This window comes from Hyperoodon ampullatus, assembly GCF_949752795.1.
Source record: "Hyperoodon ampullatus genome assembly, chromosome: 9".
NCBI lineage: Eukaryota > Metazoa > Chordata > Mammalia > Artiodactyla > Ziphiidae > Hyperoodon > Hyperoodon ampullatus.
Genome location: NC_136922.1, coordinates 59,805,799 through 59,828,450, shown reverse-complemented (window position 1 = coordinate 59,828,450; position 22,652 = coordinate 59,805,799). Strand labels below are relative to the sequence as shown.

Below are 22,652 nucleotides of genomic sequence, written 5' to 3'. Positions count from 1 at the left end.
CCTCCTGGAGCCGGACAGCAGCATCCATCACCCGCCCGCGCGCTTCCTGATCCGGGTCCGCGCGCGCGGCGCGCACATTGGCGGGGGCGGGTCACGTGGCGGTACTGGGCGGGGCGCGCGCGGGGCCGAGACCGGGGACGCGCGCGCGCGGGCGAGCCGTGGGGGAGGAGCTGCGCGAACTTTGGTGGCGTCGGCGGCGGGGGGAGGGGGAGGGGTGGGCGCTTGACAGCGGGGGAGGGGAAGGGAGCAGGGTAAAGGGGGATGGGAAGCGAGGCAGGAGGGGGAGGGGCCTCGGCGAGCCCAGAAAAACGACAACGCGAGAAAAATTAGTATTTTTGCACTTCACAAATTAATGACCATGAGCTCGTTTTTGATAAACTCCAACTACATCGAGCCCAAGTTCCCTCCCTTCGAGGAGTACGCGCAGCACAGCGGCCCAGGCGGCAGAGACGGCGGCCCTGGCGGGGGCCCGGGCTACCAGCAGCCCCCAGTGCCCGCGGCCCAGCACCTGCCGCAGCAGCAGCCCCAGCTCCCCCACGCGGGCGGCAGCCGAGAGCCCCCAGCCTCCTACTACGCGCCGCGGGCCGCCCGCGAGGCCTCCTATCCCGCAGCCGCGCTCTACCCCGCGCACGGTGCCGCCGACACCGCCTACCCCTATGGCTACCGCGGCGGCGCCAGCCCCGGGCGGCCGCCGCAGCCCGAGCAGCCCCCGGCGCACGCCAAGGGTCCCGCGCACGGCTTGCACGCGAGCCATGTCATGCCGCCCGGGCGGCAGCCCCCGCCGCCGCCTTCCCCGCAGCATCGTGCGGCTGCCTCCGCGCCCCCGCGGCGCTGCGAGGCGGCTCCCGCCACCCCGGGCGTCCCGGCAGGGGGCAGCGCCCCCGCGTGCCCGCTGCTCCTGGGCGACAAGAGCCCGCTGGGCCTGAAGGGCAAGGAGCCCGTGGTGTACCCCTGGATGAAGAAGATCCATGTCAGCGCCGGTACGTGGCGCCGCTGGGGAGGCGCGGGAGGGTGGGCCGGGACCGAGCCCGGGTTCCAGGGTCGGGGCGGGGGTCGTGGGGAGAGGCCGAGGGGTAGGGGGCCTCGGGAGGGGAGCCCCCAGCTGGCTCTAGCTACAGTGGGATGTGGGTGTGTGCGCGCCAGCCAGCCGCCTGATCCCAACGTGAGAATCCTTTTGTACCCGGGGTCCCTTTATCGGGAGATTTACGAGACGCCAAACTGTTAGGGCAGTAATTATAGCCCCCATAAATTTAATTGCCCTGGCAGAGGCTTCAGGCCATGTGTCTTTGAAGCTTTTCTTCAGCCCCAATGCCCAGCACTATTCTTTATGGCTCTCGGGTGTTTCCCGTTGTCAATAGCCTGTGAAACATTTTCTTTGCCGTTTTATGTATCTTGCGTGAACTTGGTGTCAGGTTATTATATAATGATGATGTCCAATTGCTCTTCCCCCACCCCACCTTCTCTCTCCTCCTCTTTTCCCTCTCTTCCACTCCCTCCTCCTTGGCTTTCTCCTTCGGGGTTATGGGCTTTCAGTCAACCCCAGTTATAACGGCGGGGAGCCCAAGCGCTCCCGAACCGCCTACACCCGGCAGCAGGTCTTGGAGCTGGAGAAGGAGTTCCACTTTAACCGCTACCTGACCCGGCGTCGCCGCATCGAGATTGCCCACACGCTCTGCTTGTCCGAGCGCCAGGTCAAGATCTGGTTTCAGAACCGAAGGATGAAGTGGAAGAAAGATCACAAACTGCCCAACACTAAGATGCGATCCTCCAACTCGGCCTCGGCCTCAGCAGGCCCACCGGGGAAACCACAAACTCAGAGCCCACACCCGCACCCCCATCCTCACCCCCACCAGGGTGCCTCCACACCCATTCCCTCCTCCATATAATCTTCCAGAGCTCTAGACCAGTTCTTGCCCTCACATGCTTTTCTCCCCTCTTCTGCCCCTTTCCCGTCCACCCCTCCCCATCTGGACTACAACAGACCCCAAAACAAAACTCAGCTTGGTGAAAAGGATAATAAAAGGTGAAGAGGATAATAAAAAGAAGACATTTTCCGGGTAAGAGTGTGAGCTGGTTGCTGCCCAAGAGAGGACAATGGCCAAGATGCTGACTGGTGGGACAACCTGCTGGCCTGAACAAGGCTGCCAGGTTTGGGTACCTGAGAAGAACCACTTGGCATCAAATACTTTTGAGATGGCTAAAGTCAGTCGCACAACCCATGCTGACTGGGGACATGTACATGTATATTTGTTGCAAGCAGAAGAAATCAGACCCTTTTCCTATCTTCCTTATTTCCCCTTCCCTCATTAGGGCAGCTCATACAAGTTGGTACCGAACTGAATAAATGAGTAGACATTGTGGACCTCACAAGATTATTTATTTCTCAAAATGTACAGACCTTGATGGTAGATGTGACAGATGTTAGTTTCCTTTCCTTTCATTTATTTAAAATACTGTTGTGGAGATATTGTTGTCTTATTCTGAGGCACAATCTTGGGGGAGGGGGAGTGCATTTAAACCCATGTGCAACTCTACAAATTGTGGTGTGGCTCTATAGAAAGACATGTGCTAAGAATAAACTCCGTTTAAAAAACAAAGTTCTGAGACATATTTGTGTGTTTCCTACTGTTAATTAAAAAAAATATTCTCTCAATTGAAATGGTTGACCTTGCATGTAAAATTCCTGTAGATGGCTTGAGTTGCATTCACTTGGACTGACTGCTCACATAATTTGTTCAACTTGAGCTGAACTCTTGTCAAGTTTGACCCACTGTGGGAAAAGTTCCAAAGAGCAGGAAGGCTCTTGAGCTCTGAGAGGGCTCCTCTTCCCAAACTTGGCCAGGCTTTCAGGCTTCAAGTCTCTGTAAGGCATAGAAACGTGTCCTTCTCTGCAATGAAAGGTGAAACTGCGCGGTGCTGTGGGCCCAGGAGTTTCTGCAGCTGTTCTACATGCTGAACTCTGAGCACACTTGGAAAGAAGTGGTCTCTTTGGTATTTATTGCACCTTCACGCTTAATCTGTCTGTTTCCCTGGAGATAAAAACTAGTTTGTGCAAAGAGTTGAGATTGCTTTTTGTTTCTTGGCTGTTTATAAGGTTCTCTTCTTCACTAACTACAGCTTGGGATTTTTGTTTGTTTCTTTCTTTTCTTTTCTTTTCTTTTTTTTTTTTGGAAGCAGGAGCTTTCAAAATAAACTGAATTTCCCCAGTACACCCTCCAGAGTTTCTTCTGAGGAAAGAAAAAGCATAATGACACCTTAAGCAAGGTAGACCTGGGAGTATTAAGTGCTGGAAGAAAGCCAATCTCTGAACTAGGGTCACCTTCCTCAAATGCTCCTGGATCTTTCTGCCCAACCTAGAGATCTAGGTTCAAAAGGTTGAAATCAAACCCGCATTCTCAATCTTCATAGCCCTAGTATTTGTTTACTGATTTACAAATTAGTAAAGAGGATTTAGACTTGGTTGTCACTGAAGGGAGTACTCTGCAACAAGATTCAGAAAACCAACAGCCACTGGCTCCAGAATATTAGAACTGCCACCTGGCTTTGAATGAGTGTAGTTTTTAGTTCATGTAACAATTTTAGCAGAGATGGGAGAGGTGAACCCACCTACCTCTGCAGTATCAGAGGATTTTTAAACACATTTTCCCATCAGAGGCTAACCACCCTCAGCCAGTAGTCAGTGCTGTTACCCCTTTCGCCTCGGCTGCTGCTCTGTGTGTGATAACAGGCAAGGGTGATAGTTCTCTACCTGGGAGCAAAGCAGATCTGAGAGGAAAGTGGGCACCAGTCTCTGAGGGGCCACCTCCTCTCCCCAAGAAAATTCAGGGGCAAACAAATACACTCCTTCCCAAGTCAGGCCAAACCCGGCATAAAGTGCATTTTATAAGGTGCCAACGGGTGCCAGGGATCTCTGGAGGCCCTGCAACTGCTGCTAAAACTTATTAACCCTCCCCCTACTACACTCACTTGTAAAACGAAATTAAATCACGCTGAAAATAGCAATTTCCCCAGGAATCATTAATCACCTCATACAATAAATACTTCTTTGTAATTCAACAGCAATTCTGAAAGGCATTCTCTGGGAAAAGTCTGTGGAGAAGTGAGGGATCTTCTTGAAAATAATGTGGTCTCGGGCAAAGACTCAGCATCTTGGCTGTCTGCTCAAAAAATGCCTAGACTCTTGGTGGAAATTGAGTGTCGAGCTGCAAAACCTCGAATGGCAGATTATCATCATTTAAGGTAAATTCTTATATTTCTCCTTGGTGGGGAAGGAGGGGTACGGGGGTATTCATTAGCTTCATACTGGGGGCACTTGTATAGGGGTGGAAGGGGTAACTTTCTTTCACTTACTCTAAATCTACCCAGGAAAAAAAGAGAGAGGATCGAGATTGTTTTTCTAATATTCCAGAACAAAATGGCAGTTTTTGCCCAAGCTATCTTGATTATTAAGGTATTGGTAAGTTTTACAAAGCCAAAATTATCCACAATGATGCAAATGATTATGTCATTTCTTCAAGTGTTTTGCCTGCTTCAGGTTTGGTCTTTAAGGGATTTTGTTATAACAGCTTAGAAAATCCCACTTTGTGCTTCAAAATCGTTCATTGTCTGCCCCTTGCTAGGGCAACCATAAGAGTTCACCCAGAGGACAAATTTTCTATCTCATTAATTTTTTTTTTAAAGCGGACCCTACTGGCCCCTCAAACCCTTGGCCTTTAAAGACAGTATTTTGCGTAACCTCTATAAGCCTCCTACAAAAATGACCCTTATGCATGCTCCCCTCTTCTTTCTCTCTTTTCCCCTCCTTCCCTCTAACACACACTCATCTGCTTTAGGCACAGAGCCACACTGTGCATGACTCCGGAGATAAAAGTTTTGTCAACATCTGAAATCAACCTAATCGGATAGGAGACACTTTAATGGTCACAGTTTGAATTAAGTACTTAACACTCTCCCCCATGAAGAGAGATGGCACTTTTCAGGCTCTCTTTCCTAGGTTTGCTGAAATCTACGATATACCCGGTGTTTTATTACAGCAGGAATTCAACTGTGACAAGCATAGTAGAGTACTTAATACCCAGGATGGACCTCCTGGGAAGATTACCTAGATATATGGAGAGTGGGCCCTCCACACAGCATCTCTGACTTTATATTCACCTGTCCCAGGGTGCCCACATTCCCCCCACTTCTCAGCCTCCTCCTCATGGGATGGGTATCACCATCTCTCCTCTGTCCCCCTGCTTCCCTGAGCTTCCAATCTGTGCTGCTTTTCTCACCACTGCCTCTTCTACAGCCCTTTCAGCATAGAAATATATCCACGGCTCTTTGGAATGGAAAGAAAGAAAAACCCCCAAGAATCACTGTAGCAAACAGAAACCTGGGACTTCTGTGTAGATGAGTTGGTTCTGTGCAGTCAATAGGCTGTTCTTTGTACTCTCTTGGTCTCTGCGTCCCTAGCTGCGGGCTGGTATTGAAGAACACAGGCTCACCTTTCCCAACAGCTGCTCCCGTTGCCCCTTGTCTATATTATACACTGGCCCAAGAATAACTGCTTCCTCTCTCAAAGAGTAGGGGCTGGGAAGGAGGAGGAAGAGAGTGTGTTCTAACTCCTTGATAGCATCAGGGAGGCTGCTGGCGCTGTTGTGAAACATTCTAGTCTGAAACTTCAGTCTTGGAACTCTGGCATCTCTTCTTCTCAAGGCCCCAAACTCATGGGGGCCCCTCTCCCCAACCCCTGCTTTCAGGCCACTCCCACCCTCTCTGGGATTGATTCCTGGGGCTAAAAGAGATCCCCTGATTGAAAGGATGTCCAAGGCAAAAGAGATCTGGAGGCCGTTTTGGTTCAGTCTTCTCAGTTTACCAATGAGGAAACCGAGGCAGCTGAATGCTTCCCTTTCACATTCTTTATGTTAATGAGTGTGTAGTTTGAACAGAGTCTTTGGTCTCACCTTGGGTAGGGGTAGGTGTACAGACATCTTTTCTCTGCAGAAGCCTGGAATGGACATATGCATCTGAGCTTACACTTGAAACAGAGGGCCACAGGTGTCCAGAGTCCAGGGAAGAAGGGTGGTTTCTTGCCTGATGAGCCACCAAAGCAGCTGGGGAAATCACGTAACCAAACTGCTTTAGCCAGTGCACTGAGACAGGTGGGCTGACCTCTGGGCTCAGGAGGGACCGACATCAGGGCATCTGACTGTCCACAATTCTCCTAGTCCTGGAATGACTAATTCTACCATGGCTGGCCCTGGGATTTACATGGCGGTGGCTTGCCTGGGAGCCGGGCAAGGGCATCTGCGTTTCGCAGGCCTGGGAACTAAAAAAGTCAAACAAGGATCCTGGTTGCAGCAGATAAAGGTGTAGCGCCTGTTCGAGGGAAATACTGAAATTGTAATCTTTGTGGTCACGTGACTCATTAAATAATTAATGCGGATCGTCAGGAATGGATCGGAGTCGTCAGGGCCTCACCGGGAATGAATCTCTCAGAAGTGAGTCCCCCAACTTCCTATTTGATTTTTAAAAGCACACATACTCAGATTTGTATCCAAAGGCATTTTAACTCCTTCAGGAGTGGTGGAGAGAGGCCGGCGGCGGCCAGGACCGGAGCTGGCGGGCCCACGCTGGGTCTTGGGCTTTTCCTGCGGGGGTTCTGCGAGTCTGTGGAGTGCGCCGCGTCCGGGCAAACGTGAGTTCGGGCTCGGGATGTCTGCGGTCACATCTTGGCTTTGGTGATGAAGTGGGACGGATGCGCAGGCAGTTGGTAATGTTCTGATTCACACTGGGGAAGGCTGCAGAGATACCACAGAACGGACGCGCGGCTTTGTCCAATTTTCCCGGTGTTCATAAATCACCCGTGCCGGGCGAGCGCCAAAAACGCGGAGAGAGAGGCCGCGGTGGCGGCGGCCATTGCAGGGGGAGAGACCTGGGCAGCATCTCTTTGAGACTCATTAGTCTGAACGATTTATGGTGGATCAGCAGCCATGAATATTTGACTTGGGGATAAGGAAATAGCAACAACAATAATCACCATAATAATGACAATACTCCTAAGCGTGAAGGGGTGGGGATGTGTGTTGTGGTGGATGGTGGTGCAGCAGATCCTTCTGGGGCTAAGTTGAGTGGTAATGTGCAGGGTAGCTAAGCCCCACCTTGCTCAGGGTCAGGCCAGGATCCCCAAGGCCAGGGGGCACTCCCTTTGGGGACATAGAGGGCAAGTTTGAACAAGAGAAAGGACCCAGCATGGACTCTGAGTCCCAAGTGCCTGATGGACAATGGGGCCTGCAGGTCGAGGTGGTGGCAGAGGGCAGCTAGCTGCTGGTGTGCGGCCACTTGTTCAGTGTGCTAGAGGGCCCTGAAGCCTGAGGGTCAGGGGACCTGCCGGCTATTTGGTAGCCTCTCTTGGCACTATCAGCAGGATTGCATGGACGCGGGACAGCCACTGGGGCTGATTTAGGCAGGCTGGAGAGTGGGGAGGCCACCCAGGCCTGGGGGAAGGGATAGTGGGGCAGGGAGAGAGCTGTGGAAGCAACCGGCCCTCAGAGTTCCAGCCCAGCAAAGAACTTCTCCAAGCCTGAACCCAGCGCCCAGGAGGATTCTTTGTCCCGCCTCAGTGTCTTCCCCCCTCCCCCGAAAGTTGGCTGACCATTTGCTAGTTAGAGGGCAAGAGAGGGTTGCAAATATCTTAAGGGATGAGGCGGCTGCGGAATTAGGGCCTGGAGCGGCTCGTGGCTGCTGTGCATAGGGAGGCTGGGTAGGGCCCCCAGATCGGTTATTGTCTGATGCCCGCATCCTTCCCCGTTTCCCCCACTTCCAGCAACCATAACTGGCCTCCTCTGAGGGACTGGGCACTGTGGTGGTCCCACCAGCCCACTGGGACCGAGAAAGGATGCCCCAGGGCTTTAATGAACCAGAAGACAAAACCTCACAAGACTGCCCCAGCCCATGGGCTGAGCTGGAATCTGATTTCGCGCCAAACAGAAATGAACACTATTAGTGAGGTTTCAGGAGAGTCCGTGATTGAATGCTCCCAGACAAGGCTTCCCTTTGTTAGCAAAAGAAAATAAAGCGTGCATTCACATCCCCAAGTTGAGGTGCGAGAGGAGCTCTCGCAGCAGAGCGGACACCAACAGAAAGCCTCTTCCACCTTCTTGTCTTCCTCCGTCTGGTCCATTTTCTTCCCGCTTCCCCTCCCACCCCCATAAAAAGAAAAAAAAAAAAGAGTGTGGGTGCGGAGATGGAGTATGTATTTATTTTACAAAAATAAATCATCATCTTCAGGCTATTTGTAGACCGGAACCTTTCAAGCAATGAGTGCGCCGCATGGACGAGTGCCCTGGCGACTCCTCAGTGTCCGCGTCACCCCGGGGGCCACCCTGGTGCCCGCGCCGCCTGCGCCTCGGCCTCCGGCCTTCCAACTCCCTTCCTCCGCAGCCGCTGTTCACCCTCAGCTGTTTGTTTGTCCGCAGAGCGCCCAGACACCGGAAACGGCGGTTCCCTGAGCGCCCGGAGCTGGAGACACTCTCGAGTTCAGTCTTCGACATCTTTCGAGGTAAGCGCTGCGTCAAAACTCTTCACTGCCCCGGTGGCTTCGCACCGGGCCTTTGGGCAGGAGTTTACTTTCCCTGGCAGCTGCAACCCCTTGCCCTTTGAAAGAGGTGCTGGTCAATATTTAACTTCAGAGGAGTTTGGGGTCTGGTTCCCCTCAGCTGCACGCCCAGCCAATGCGGGGCTTCAGCGGACAAAGCTCTGCCCCAAAGCCGGCTTCGTGCTGACGGGCGGTTGCATAGACCAAAGATGTGTGTCTGTGTGTGGGGCAGGGGCCTCAGAAGGCTGTGTTTGTCCCCTCCGGCATGCCCCAGACAGACCAAACCGCTACACGGAACAGCAGGGCAAAAGCAAGTAGAGGCCACTGGCGCGGCGGCCGTTGCGTGGGCTGCTCTCCTTGTGGACTGTTTGCGGCGCCTGCGGAGTCTGTGAGCTCGGCAGTTGTGGTCAGTCCCAGCTCTGCGTGGAGGAAACTTGTGTCGCCGCCTTGCAGTTTCTCCTATCGTTTTGCCTTTCCTTGGCACGAAGGAAGTTGCTGTATTTCAAATGTGTAGACCGTCGCAGGCAGCTGGGCTTCTCGGTTTCTTTAACCGGGCTGATCCGCTGATCCTCCTATAGGAAAAGCACGAGTTTTGTATGTCTCGGCGTTTTCTTTTCCTATTTGGAACAAGGGAAAACGCTTTAAAATTCTTTTCAAGTTCTGGCTTAATTTGTTCTCTTAGTTTGGGATGCAGGGAGGTAATTACTGTGGTTTATTACCTTGTAAAAGATCCATAAATTTCGTGCCTATTTGGGGGAGGGGCTGCTGGAATAGCTTTCAAAAGCTTGGGTTGAAAGAATGGATTTGCTTTGTGCTTTCAGGAATTACTTATTTTAAAAAGTTTTCTGAGATTTTTATCTTCCATTCCTTAGGCCTCAGTCTTCCCTGAAATCTGCTCCTACAATAGATATCAGGTTGTTAATTAATTGAAACATGCTATTCAGTGTTGCTTTAAGACTGATGTGGTATTCCAGATACAATTATTACTTTATCAGATAGGAAGTAAACAGAGTAATTGTAAAGCTGGTTACGTTCTCAGCTACTGTATGTCTGTTTATACGAAGTATAGATGGAGCATTTCAGGAATTTGCAACTCAGTGTGTACTTATGATTTGCATCTCTGCACACAACAGAACCACTGCATGTGTAAATAGTTGCAGAAGTCTGCGGCCATGTGTATAAAATGATATACACATCCATATGTGTCCAGAGAACTTGGAGCTCATTTGTACTGTAGTTGCACCCACAGGAAATATCTCATGTTAAATAATGATCTATAATCTACTCTCTCTCACTCTCTCTCTCTCTCTCTCTCTCTCACACACACACACACACACACACACACACAGTGAGCAAAGAAGGCCCTACCTGACGCTGAGTAGAAAAACCACTAGAGTTAAGTAAAGGGAGAAAAATGTTAAGTGTACTTTTGACAGAGAAATCAGATTGCAGTGTTTGAATACAGATATAGCTAATCTGCCAACAGCCTTGCAAATATTGACTAAAGCTCTGTATCCTTGGTCACCTGCTCCTTCCAAGACAACTTCATGGCTATTTTGGCTCTGGTGCATGGATCCAGGGTATGTGTCCCCAGCCCTGGCCAGGTTGGGTGGGGGAGTCAGTAGAGGGGGGATTGGCAGCTGGATTTCCCAACCTGGGCTTAGATACTTGAGCATCTCTATTCTTGTTCTCTGGAACTGAACCATAAAAGACCCACAGCCTTGCTCCAGGAAAGTGGGTTTCAGAGTGGTGAAGGAGGACTCTCAGCTGCTGGTTCCCCGGGGCCTTGCCCAGACCAAGGTCTCTCATAGCGAAGCTGTTTTCACCTCAGAAGTTAAATTTCCTTTGACCTGCTCAGATTTTTCCCTTCACATCCCACCCAATCACCCCATCCCACCCCAAGTCGTTAATGTTAATTGTTAAACAGCAGTTGGAGCATTAACTGGGCTGTTAATAGCAGTATAGAGGCTCCTGGCTGGAGCTGAGATGCTGCTGGGCCTTGCTGGCGTTAAGGCATTTCTCTGAAGCAGTACCAAAGACTTCTCCCATTGATTTATGGCCTCGGGAGTTTTGGTTTGCTCCAGATTGCTCTGAGAGTTCTGAAGGGGGCCCCTTCTCATCTTTGAGTCGAAGCCTGTGCAGAAACTTTGGTTGGGAGCAGGCAAGGGGGTTTGCCAGGCTATCTGGAGAGCTCAGGGTGAAGTTGTGTGGGTGGAGGGATAAGGGGAGCAGAGGACAGTGTATTAGTTGTCTGGGTCCTCGGGGAACTGGACAGTGCTTTTTGAAACCAGCCTTTGGTCCTGTCCTCTCCCCCCAAAACCTGAGAGAAGCAGGTTTTCACTTTGGGTTCTCACTTTCTAGCTTGTGGCTTCGTTCAGAGCTGGGAAAGTTCACAAAGAGGTTCTCTCCCAGCTATCCCACAGACAGAACCTTATTGGAACACTACCTCTAGCTTAGGCCAGGGCTTACTTCCAAGGGATTGGGTCTCCTCCTCTTTTATTGCCCTTGTGATTTGGACATCCCCATGACCAGGCCCCTTTGCTGAGGGCCTTACATTCTCACCAGGCCTCTTCTGCTCCTCTGTGGGGGAGGAGAGGAGGGAAGGAATCACGCACAGCTTCCTGCAGCTGCTACAAGTGGGTCCTCACACTTAGAGAGGCCTAGCCAGCTGAAGACCTACTCTCGAGGAACAAAAGAATATGGCCTGAGGATCTTACCACCTCAGAGCACGCCCCTAGTTCAGAAACTAAGACCTGAAAAGAGGAACTTTTTAGACGGCTCCTGAGAGGGTGAAGTGTTAAAGTCAGTGGATGGTGTCACCAAGCAGAGGTAGGAGTTGGAGTGGGATGGGGAGGGGTAATGCCAGGTTCTTCCTGAGCTGAGTTGGTCCAGTTGAGTTTCTGATGGTGGACACAGAGTTGTCTTGGGGGAGGGCGGGCAGACTTGTCTGCAGAGAGGGTCCTAGATTGTCTTGTAGGTTAATTCAAGGGATGCCAGCAAAGGCTGGTTCTTTTTTCTTTCCTCTCTTGCAGAGACAATTAGATCATTTCCCCTTACATTTTTCATCATCAGAAGCTTATAATTTCATGTATCACTGAGTTATGCACTAAGGAAATGCGTAAGTACAGATTTGGCCAGGGCGCTTGGTCCCTTCAGATTTAGCAAACCCTGACCCACCACTCTAGAGCCAAGCATCTTTCTTCTAGGGGGTTCACGTCAAAAAAAACCGACTGGACTTGAAGGAGGTGCTTCAGCCTTTTGTCAGGTAATTATGGGCCTTTTGGGTTTCTCCAGTGGCTGTGGTGTATGGTGTGGGTGTTAGCAAACTCCATACAATGGCAGGCCATTAGGGAGTCCACTGGCTAGCCCAGTCCTTATTGGGTTTTCTTCTGGAAACAGGGCTTTTGACATACTGGCCAGTGGGCCGGGGGAGACTAGAGTGCTTGGGTGTTCTGGGTTCAGTTTATGTGTGAGTGGAAGACTGTAAGGAAAGTTCCGTGGACTATAAGAATGGAGACAGAACTGCTGTTCCCTTGTGTCTGGATCGTGTGTAAAGAAATATAAGTGGAGAAAAGTGGCCTTGTGTGGCATGTGTTGGGGTGGGAGGAGATGCCCCCAGCGTCCTGTCCTACTGCCCTAGACAGTGCTTCCCTTCCCCATTGCTGGTCAAGGTCCCCTGCTTCACCTCCCCAAAAGCTAAATGTTCTGCTTGGAAACCTAGTTCCTTCAGTGATTCCCTATTTCAAATAGAAGGATTTAAGTTGACGTATGACCACGTGAGCACATAATACAGCACATTATTGTGGCATTTGGAGCGGAGACCCGGACGGGCTTTGCCTGTGATTACGTTTTCTGGATTCTCTACAGAGCGAGAGCTTTTCCCCCCACCCCCTCGCACCCACCTCCTCCTTCTCCTGCCTCTTCTCCGGAAAGCGCTCTCCTAGCGGGTTGCAGTTTTCCGCGCTCATGGAGCAGTTCTGGGCGAGCTAGCGATGGGACTCCAGGCCACACCAGGAGGATGGAATTTATTTTAAGGTATTTCCGTTGATTGTTCATATCTAGAGTGAGTTATGGCTGTGAGAGACAAAGGTCAGGTGAGGAGACCCTGGTTCAGGGACAGGACCCTCAGCCTCTCTCTTCCTTTGTTTCTCCCTTAGAACCGAAAGCATTTGAAAGATCCCCAGTAGCGCCTCAGATTGAATTTAATTCCTTGGAAAGTATTGGGGGGGAGGTGTAAAGGAAGGGGCACTCGGGGGCTACTAGGTGGGCCTGGTGGCCTCCGACGCTCCAGTGGCTTTGTCCACTGCAGCGGGGCTTGAGTCCCAGAAGCTGAGCCCCAGGCAGAGGGAGGGTCCCAAAGCGCCGGCTCGGGCCAAGGTGGCCCACGCTGTGCTCGCTGGACATGACTGCCTGGAGGGGGGTGGGGGCTGAGTGAAGGAGAAGGGGGATCGCGCCCCATTTAGCTGTGTTTGCCGGCCAGGATGGAGGGTGAGGGCTGACCTGGACAGCCAGAGCAGCTGGGAGAGGGAAATCAATGAGCGTCCAGATGCGCTGCCATTTTATTGATGATGCTTCGGGCCACTTTGTTCAGTGCTGGGTTGCAGGAAGCACTTTCCCACTTGCCAGACTGAAGGAGCCAGACCCTGAGAACTAGCCATTGTTTCCCTGAGCACCCTCTGCCCGAGTAGGGGTGGAGAAGGACGGCTCAAATCTCGGAGAGGCTTGGGGTGGGGGCAAGCGTGCTGAATGCCCAGAAGCTCTGTTATTCTAACATTCAGGAGACAGAGAAAGCAGGGAGCTGGAGCTGCGTTTGGGCTTCATAATGCACAAGGCTTGGGCGCCCTCTTGTACGCCCCCAGCCAGCTAGGAGGGCTGGAGGACTGGCCGGTGTGCCCTGGGCTGGAGGGAAGTCTGAAGGCAGAGTCTGCAGAAAGCAGAGGCAGACATCTCAACGGTTTCAGAGCCCCAGAAACAGTGCTGTAGCCAGAATGGGGGCAGAGAGTTAAACAGTGTGCTTCCAAATTACTGGGAAAGCCTGAGCTAACTGGGCTTTAGGGACCCAGCACTCCCAGAAAAGATGGAAACTCCCTAAAAAGGTGATGGAAACTTTGCTTTCCTTTGCTCTTGAAGCTCTTGGAGCAGAGAAAACAGATGCCTACAAGGAGTCGGGAATCGTATTTGTCTCCTGACTTTAAAAAAAAATCTTATTTCGTTCTGCACTGAAAAAAAAATCAAATCAGGTTTCCCCTACTTGAGTGGGATTTACTTCCCCAGACGGAAGGGCTGCTTCAGCCCTCCCCCGCTACTGGCCCAGGCGCTAACCGTGTTTAACTGAGGCCATTTCAAGTGCTCTAAAACACCCCTTGGAAATAAAATGTAAGCTTTAATTGCTGTTCAATTACTTGTCAGCATTTCATATGATTTATGACCCAGTTCTTGTACATTTTTGACCCAGTTAAAGACTCATAAATAATATAGTTTCGCTAGAAAGCATGAGAGAGGGAATAGAAGAGGTTTGTTAAAGGCATCTTTTTATTGTTGCTTCAGTGCCAGCACGCGGAATAAATATCTAAGGATGGACTCTTGAGCTGATTCTGTATAAAAGTGTGCACAGAGAGAAGGCAGTAGTGGCGTTTATAGAGAACCGGTTGGTTTTTCCTCCACGGAAAGAGCTAAAGCCACTCCATCATAGCTAAACAACAGCTATACTTTTTTAAAAAAAGGCTAGTCCCCTTTTACCCTCAAGATGCCAACTTCACCCTCACAGGCAAGCTTATTTCCTCATTGATTTTCCTCCCCAATCTGGGATTTCTATGCCTCTTCTTGGCAACAGTTATTCCTCACCTTCCTCCCTGGCTGCATAGCCAGCCGTGGAGCCACCCACAGGCCCTCGCAGATAAGTTCACAAGGAGGCCCCTGTGAAGGGTAGAAAGGCACCAGCGCATCTCCGCTGTTCCAGAGATTCTTCTAGTGCTGAGAAAATGTTTTCTTCTAGTCCACATGGGCGAGGGATGGGGGGCGGGGGCATGGGACTTAGGGGTATTGGGGCAGCCAGGGGGTCCTCTCCCCAAAGAAAACCTCAGCGGTTTTGGCAGAGCCGGGTGCATGGCTGCGGGATTTACCTAGAAAGGGCGCGGCGGCAGCGGCGGTGGAAATCGACTGGCGATATTTTTCTTTTAAAAAGCAGTGACAAACAAAAATCCTTCAGCTATTATACATTATTATTTTTAATCACCTCGCCTGCCTAGCTCCAAAAGCCAGTCCGTCGGATGTCAGCAGAGAGGCCTGGACCCGGGCAGTCTGCGTGCCAGGCCGCCAGACCCTAGTCCTGAGGTCCAAGCCCTACTTCGGCCCGCCTCAGCCCGCCGCCCAGAGGCCACCTAGTCGGGGGCGGGTGGAGGCCCGGCCCGAGCTCCCGCCCCGGCTTTCCCAGGGCTCCGGCGGCTCGGCGGGTCCAGTCCCCGCGTTTTGCCGGCACAGCCCTGGCGCCGGCGGAAAGGTATGCGCCCGGGGTGCCCCATCCCTCACCTCGGCGCCCTGGGCCATCCCCTCCCCCGGCAGGTTCTCACGAAGAGCTGGCCTTCCCGGCAGCTGGCTTAGCTGAGAAAGCGGCGAGTCGCGTCAGCAGTTTGGAGGAGAAAGTGCGGGTTGATTATTGACCCACGCCTTCTTTCTTCAAATGCCACATCCAACCCGGCCGGTTTGAAGAGAAAATGCCGCCCAGCGGATTTTTGCGGCCGGCTCTCGCCTCCTACGCTGCCTGGCTGCCCCTTTCAAGTCGCGCTGGAGCAATATGCCATAAGGAGCAAGTGTTTGCTGTTTTGTGCTCTGTTTACAGCTTTGGGGCGCCGAGTCATAAATCTTGCCCAGCCATAAATGACAAAAACCATTGGTATGCATGAGGCCACCCTGGCCCGGAGTGCTTTTTGATTTCTCCCTTTTCCCTTGGCTTTGTTTTTGCTCTAAGGTGACACTTTGGCTCCCTGACAGTTTAAACATACTACTTATATTTTTAACACCTTCCTTTGAGAAGGACCGGCCGCTGACACCTTGGAATTGCACGAAAGCTCCATTTCTCTCTTTTTGCCACACACATATCCTTGCAGAGTTCACTTCTGAATCTGGGGAGTTGAGGGAGGCGGTAAGGAGGAGAAAGACCATCCATTCTCTTTAAAGTTTTGGCAATGTTACCAGGCACATCGGGCCTTTCCTCTGCTCAGCGTCCCTACCTACCACTAATTAGGGGAGAAAATATAGGTGTCCGTTCCTGCGGGGGGCCATAACTTTATCTTACTTTGCCTGAGAGTGAGCTGCGTGTTTGAACTGTGAAATGGGCACAGAAGAGCTGGAGACCCAGGATTCTAGCACCTTTGTGTGTACCTGAGCCCAGAGTGTCCCATTTCACTGCCTGGACAACCTGCATCTCCCCCAGGCTACTTCCCTCCCAGCCGCCAGGATTTCAAGGGTTTCTACTTAAAAAATATAACCAAAGACACCCCAGTTGGCTCTTGGGGCGGTCTCCCGAGAAAGGAGGCCCTATCCCAGCTCCCCAGAGATTGGCTTTGAGGTTCTTGGATTGGGGGTGGCAGGTGAGGTGAGGTAAACTGCCCAAAGTCTGGGGAACTCGTCTCCTGGTTCCGTCTTCCCTTCGCCCCGCAACTGGAAATGTCCAGGGCACAGGGTAAGGTGGTTTCCTAAACGGATTCCTAAGAAATAGAGCCCGGCAAGAGAGCCCCTTTGTGAGAGCCGTTTGTCCTCATTAGCATAATTTTCCTGGACTTCAGTGACGCCTAGGAGCGGGGAGTGGGAGGGCGGTGAGGGTTGGGGGGAGGCTGCCCTCCTCCCGCCGCCGCCGAGCTCCCCCGCTCGCTCCCATCCCTCCCCTCGCCTCAGCCCCATCCCCCACGCCGGCCCACGTTCCCCCTTAGCCGCCTCGGCCTCCCCTGCCGCCCGCCCCCAGCGCCCCCCACCGCACCCCCCGACCAGACGCTGCTCCGCGTGTAATATTCATAAGAAACATACCCACGTCGGTGCCACTAGCCCAGGCAGAGCCCTGCGCCGCGCTAGCGCTTATCTCCGGGCCGCGGCTGCTGCCCTCGGGAAGGGCAGGGGGCGGGGGTGTGGGGGAGGGGAGGGAGGGTGGGTGGGAGGGGGGGTCCGAGCCGCCCCAGTCCGCCCTGGGCGAGCCGTGCCGGAGCAGCTAGGCGGCCACGCTCTGCACCGCGGCGTCCGGGCCTCGGGGTCTCCCTCCCGCCCGCCGTCTCGGCTGATGCTGAGGGTCGGTGCCCAGCCCGCGCCGAGGGGACCCGGCCGGGCTACCGAGCCGAGCCGGGCCGGGGGCCGGAGCCCGAGCCTGCGCTCACGGCGCTCATCAGAAGTTAAGGTAAGCGGGGCCACAACCGGCCGCTCTCGGCGCTGAATGGTGGAGTTTACGTCTCGGTGATTTATGGCTGCAGACTTAAATCTCGGTTCAAGAAGAGTTCACAAGCCGGAGCTTCCTTCCCGGCAGTGACTGATACCCTTACACTTCGAGTTCAGGCCGCTCTCCCATCCCCGCCCCCACCTCTTCCCTCTCGCTAGCCCAGCCTCAACTTTTCGGGGTTGGGGAGGAGGGGAAGCAGTGGGCGAGGGGACGCGGGAGCTCTTACCCGCTGTTCCCGCTTAAACTCGGGGTGAGGGCAGGCCGAGGAAGTGGCGGGAGTGGAAAAAGGGAGCAGTGTCTGAAGGAAGGAGGTTGAATTTGGGCAGATCTTCCAGAGAGACAATAGGGCTTGCTTCCTGCAGTCAGTTTAGCCTCCTCAACTCTTTCAGTTCTTGCACCTGGGGGTTACTGTCCAGAAACGGATCTTTTCAATGGAATCTCCTCCCCATCCCCAGCCCTTGCCAGGGGATGCAAAGCAAAGTTTCCTGGCTGGCAAATCTCCAACTTCTTTACTAGGTTGCAAACTTTGGGGGCTGGGGTGGGGTGGGGCGGTGGATTATGTGGGCCCCAAGGTGGTTATCCGTTGGCCTCAAACAATAGGAAGGACTTTGGTGGGTGAATTCACATTTTAAGTTTATGGAGGTTGTTGTTCGCTCTTACGAGTTTCAACGGTAGTTTTTATTATTTTATAAGACAATGCATAACTTGACGAAAAGACCGTAAGCCGCAGGCCGGTGTAGCCTGTGATAATGAATTAGCAAGTCACTTGAAATATTGCATGTTCAAAATCAACTTAATTTTGTTTTATCTAATATCTTGCTGTTCACGTGTCTGGAGTAATTTTCTTAACCTGACGTTTTATTTTACACAAGCCCAGTATCTTAAAAATTTATAATGGCAGACATTAACACTGCCAAATGTAATTGGAGTTATTTTCAGTGAAAGAACAGGAAACGGAGACATTAAATTGCTATTCTGTTTTAAATTTTATTTTATCCTTTATTTACTTTTTGATCATGGTATCTGTAGCTTCCTATCTATTTCCAAAAGAGAAACAATACTCCAGGGCTCAAGATCACATACAATAACTCCAGATAAGGGCTGCTGTAATTTTTAATTGAGGTTCTGGAAAATTAATTGTGCCTGTTTTCCAGATGTTGGTCAGATTGTTGGTTTAATAATGAAATCCAAAGGAGTCCATTATTAAAAACAAAATCATAATCATCCACTGCTATATGCTTATTACATTAGTTTTTTTCTAGTTAACAAAGTGTCTGCTATTCCTGGAATCTTGAATAACTTCAGGACTCAAATACACATAGTTGAGGCATGAAGTGTAAGCCCTTTTCAAATTCAATTACAATGAATTTGTCATTGTAATTTTCTTAAATGGTCAGAGAGACTAACATTCTGATTGTGTGTGCGGAGCGACTATCTGAACTCATGTGAAAGTTTTCTGAGCTGAGTGAGAACCGGAGGTTGACCATGCAAAGGTGAAAACAAAAATAAAACATAGATTTCTCTTATACAATATGCTTTCTAAATAAAAAGGGTTGAGAAGGCTTTCAATTGCTTTTTAGATTTCCAGGTTTGTCCTTTACTTGGTGTTTCTGAAGCAGGTAAATAGGCCAAGTAACAAATATCAACAACAACAACAGCACACAAAGATCAGGGAACTCTGGCAGGATTTTATGGCTTGTGCTTGCATCCCTCGTCCGGAGCCAAATGACCCCCATACATCACATTACATAGCAGTTTCTAAGACAGAACCTATTATCGTTACGTTGGAAGGAGAGTTCAAGCCGTGGTCATGGAGATGACGCTGGTTTTTCAGGTTCCTGATGGGGTTTTTTTTTTCTCTAATCCATCATGTTTTAACAGGTAGAATTTGATAGTTGCCCTGAATAACAGGACCTCAGAAAGTCCAAGGCAGGAGGGTCTGGAGACCTTCTGTAACAGGGGCAAAGAGGTGGGAGTGGCCTGCTGGGACCTGCCTGAGAAAGAGGGAGAGGGAAGGAGTAAAGAACTGTCCAAGATTTGAGTTTGACTTCCTGGAGAGGGTGTCGTTGTTGGTCCATCCCCACGCAGAATGTTCCATCCAAAGTTTTCTCTCCCCTCCTTGACCACCAGGGTCTCATTTGGAGGAGGTGGGTCATATCCCTGCACAAGGGTAGATTAACTGTCTAACAAGCTCAGCTTCTGAAATCGACAAGGGTCCAGTAGGGCTATTGCCTGAAAAAAAATTGTGCATACCTCTCTTGGGTGCTGGAAGGTCCAAGAAGGGCCTGGACGGGAAGTCACCCTGCGTCATGGTTCTTTTGGCAAATATTAGTCCTAAAGAGAGGATTGGAGAAAAAGTTGGTGACCCAAGCTCCCCTTTGCCCCCTTGCCCCTTCCCTATGATCTCCAGAGGGGAGGAATCCAAGTTGTGGAGATGAAGGGACACCCCAATTTTCTTCTTCCCTGGAAAAGAAGGGATCCAGAGCCTGTTCCTTTCTAGCCCATCAGGCCTTTCTCCTCTTGGATTCCAGCTCCCCAGACCCGGCTTCCGGACCTCTCACTCTCCTCCCCTCTCCCCGGAAAACACCCCAACTCCAGATGCAAGTTAAGCAAATATTTGTAGCTGCCAGTAAATTCCAGCGGCTTTTTATAGCGCTGCTCTCTGCGCCCGGGGCCAAATCGTGCTGCTAAATATTGCTGACCACTTTTTCTTTTATGGCTTTCATGTCACTTAGCTATTGAGAGTAAGATGGATTTGCGCGGAGCCCTCACGGCGCTGCGATTCTCGCCCCCCAGGTCTGCGCTGGGCGGCCATTGGCGGCGGAGCGTCACGTGACCGCGGGGGCGTGCCAATGTGCGCCCTCACGGGTGTCAAGCCCCTGTCAGAGTGTGCGATCAAGATCGTGAAACAACGCGATGCAAAAAGCGACCTACTACGACAGCTCGGCGATCTACGGTGGCTACCCTTACCAGGCAGCCAACGGGTTCGGTTATAATGCCAGTCAGCAGCCGTACCCGGCGTCCGCAGCACTGGGCGCCGACGGCGAGTACCACAGACCCGCCTGTTCGCTCCAGTCGCCCGCAAATGCCGGGGGCCACCCCAAGGCGCACGAGCTGAGCGAGGCGTGTCTGCGCACCCTGAGCGGTCCGCCCAGCCAGCCCCCGGGCCTGGGCGAGCCGCCCCTGGCCCCGCCGCCGCCCCAGGCCGCGCCCCCTGCCCCACCGCAGCCGCAACCCCCGCCGCAACCCCCTGCGCCTGCCCCTGCCGCGCCCCCGCCCCCCTCGTCAGTCTCCCCCCCTCAGAATGGCAAAAGCAACCCCACCCCCGCCAGCGCAGCCAAGAGCCCCCTACTCAACTCGCCCACCGTGGCCAAACAAATCTTCCCCTGGATGAAAGAGTCTCGGCAAAACACAAAGCAGAAAACCAGCGGCTCCAGCTCAGGTAAAGGGCCGCCTTCCGGAAGAGGGTCCTCTGACCTGGCTCCCAGCCCCCCCCAGGCCACTTCCAGCCACAGCCAGCGAGGTTTGGGAGCGCTGGAATATCTCCAGAATTCACCACTCCTCCTCCCCTCAACCCTCAAAGGTTTCCAGGGGCTTTGCAACTAGGGAAGTGATTGGACTCTGCGCAGGAAGCCCCAGAGAGAGACCTGATGGGAGTCTTTCCGGACCTCTCTTATGAGCAAGTGGGGCCTAGTGACTTTGGAGTCCCTCCCTGGGGCGTTAGGACCTTTGGGCAGAGCAAACCTGAGCAGCACTGTCTCTTTTTAGCACAGCTCCTCACTTCTAATGAAACAGTAGCTCCCACCCCACAATGAAATGTGGCAGAATAAAAGCAGGCCTCCAAGTCAGAATCAATGCTCTGCCTATAATCAGAGCCTATTTTTAATTTTTGCTCCAGTAGATGGAGTGGCTGCCTTATCTCTGGGAAGGCCCTACTCAGACTTAGTACAATGAAGGTAGCCAGGGATTTCCTGGGGGAGGGGATGCTAATGGGAACCACATGGGCCTCCTGGAACCAGATTCCAATAGAGGACAGGCGCTGGGTCTTGGGCTTCCCAGCCTCTTGGTTTCCTTTGCCGCTGCCTTCTCCAGTTGCTAGTGCTCTGTCCAGAACCTCAGCATCTGGGACCATCCAGAGCCAGGATTTGGGGGGCCAGGGAGGAAAGGATGGTCAAGATTAGTGGGCAAAGCTGGGGCAGGCTGCTTGATGACATGGAGAACCCTAATTAATAGCATCCAGCATCAGGGGGCTGGGCCTCCCCAGCAGAAATGGGATCTCTTTTCAATGGGGTCTCTTCTTTCGGGCAGAGAAGGCCTTCCAGATTGGAGCTTCCACTCCACTCGTTTATACTGGACAGATCAAATAAGTGGCCAGTTGAGGCAACTGTCCAATCCTTCAGTCAGATAGTGATGGAGGGAAAGGTTTATTGAGTGTATATTAGGTGCCCCACATTCCAGTTACTGTGAAGGGAATGAACATGGTGACACCTGCCCACACGGAGTTTGTAGTCAGATAGGGCTGAAGGATCAGTAAATGAGTCAGAAAGTGAATAGCTCCAGGAGGGAAATACAGACCAGGAAGGCAAACAGGGGGTTCTGCTTTTCTGTTCCTTCCCCCCGCTTGGAGAGGCCTATGATTTGCAGCTTTACTCAGTGACAGGCTACAGGCGCTGTTTCCCCCACCAGGACAGAGGACAATACGTAGTTCCTTCTTCCCCTTTCTGGGCCCTGACAAACGGAGGGATCTTTGGGGCCTGGAGGAAGGAGGGGCCTGGCTGGGTCAGGGGCTGGGAGGGGCTGCGGGCAGCCCCTGATGCCACTCTTCCTCTCTCCTCTGATCTCGCAGGGGAGAGCTGCGCAGGTGACAAGAGCCCACCTGGGCAGGCGTCGTCCAAGAGGGCGCGCACGGCCTACACGAGCGCTCAGCTGGTGGAGTTAGAGAAGGAATTTCACTTCAACCGCTACCTGTGCCGGCCGCGCCGCGTGGAGATGGCCAACCTGCTGAACCTCACCGAGCGCCAGATCAAGATCTGGTTCCAGAATCGCCGCATGAAGTACAAGAAGGATCAGAAGGGCAAGGGCATGCTGACATCATCAGGGGGCCAGTCCCCAAGTCGCAGTCCCGTGCCGCCCGGCGCTGGCGGTTATCTTAACTCTATGCATTCGCTGGTTAACAGCGTCCCGTACGAGCCCCAGTCGCCCCCGCCTTTCTCCAAGCCCCCCCAGGGCGCCTACGGGCTGCCCCCCACCTCCTATCCCGCACCCCTGCCCAGCTGCGCGCCCCCGCCGCCCCCGCAGAAGCGCTACACCGCGACGGGGGCGGGCGCGGGGGGCACACCCAACTATGATCCGCACGCGCATGGCCTGCAGGGCAACGGCAGCTATGGGACTCCACACTTACAGGGAAGCCCCGTCTTCGTTGGGGGCAGCTATGTGGAGCCCATGAGCAACTCTGGCCCGCCCCTCTTTGGCCTAACTCACCTCCCCCACGCCGCCTCGGCTGCCATGGACTACGGGGGCGCTGGGCCGCTGGGCAGTGGCCACCATCATGGGCCCGGGCCAGGGGAGCCGCACCCCACCTACACGGACCTTACCGCCCACCATCCTTCTCAGGGAAGAATTCAGGAAGCCCCCAAGCTCACCCATCTGTGA

General features: G+C 52.7%; 2 protein-coding genes across 2 annotated transcripts; both read left to right on the top strand.

The window, feature by feature from the left end:
• Window positions 1–352: 352 nt before the first annotated feature.
• HOXA4 (homeobox A4) lies at window positions 353–1,886 on the top strand (the record flags this gene model as incomplete). The annotated part of the gene is made up of 2 exons (XM_079711203.1): window positions 353–980; window positions 1,534–1,886. 2 exons carry the CDS (start codon window positions 353–355, stop codon window positions 1,884–1,886), a joined length of 981 nt encoding a protein of 326 aa, XP_079567329.1.
• Window positions 1,887–19,916: 18,030 nt separating this feature from the next.
• HOXA3 (homeobox A3) lies at window positions 19,917–22,652 on the top strand (the record flags this gene model as incomplete). The annotated part of the gene is made up of 2 exons (XM_079710978.1): window positions 19,917–20,442; window positions 21,847–22,652. 2 exons carry the CDS (start codon window positions 19,917–19,919, stop codon window positions 22,650–22,652), a joined length of 1,332 nt encoding a protein of 443 aa, XP_079567104.1.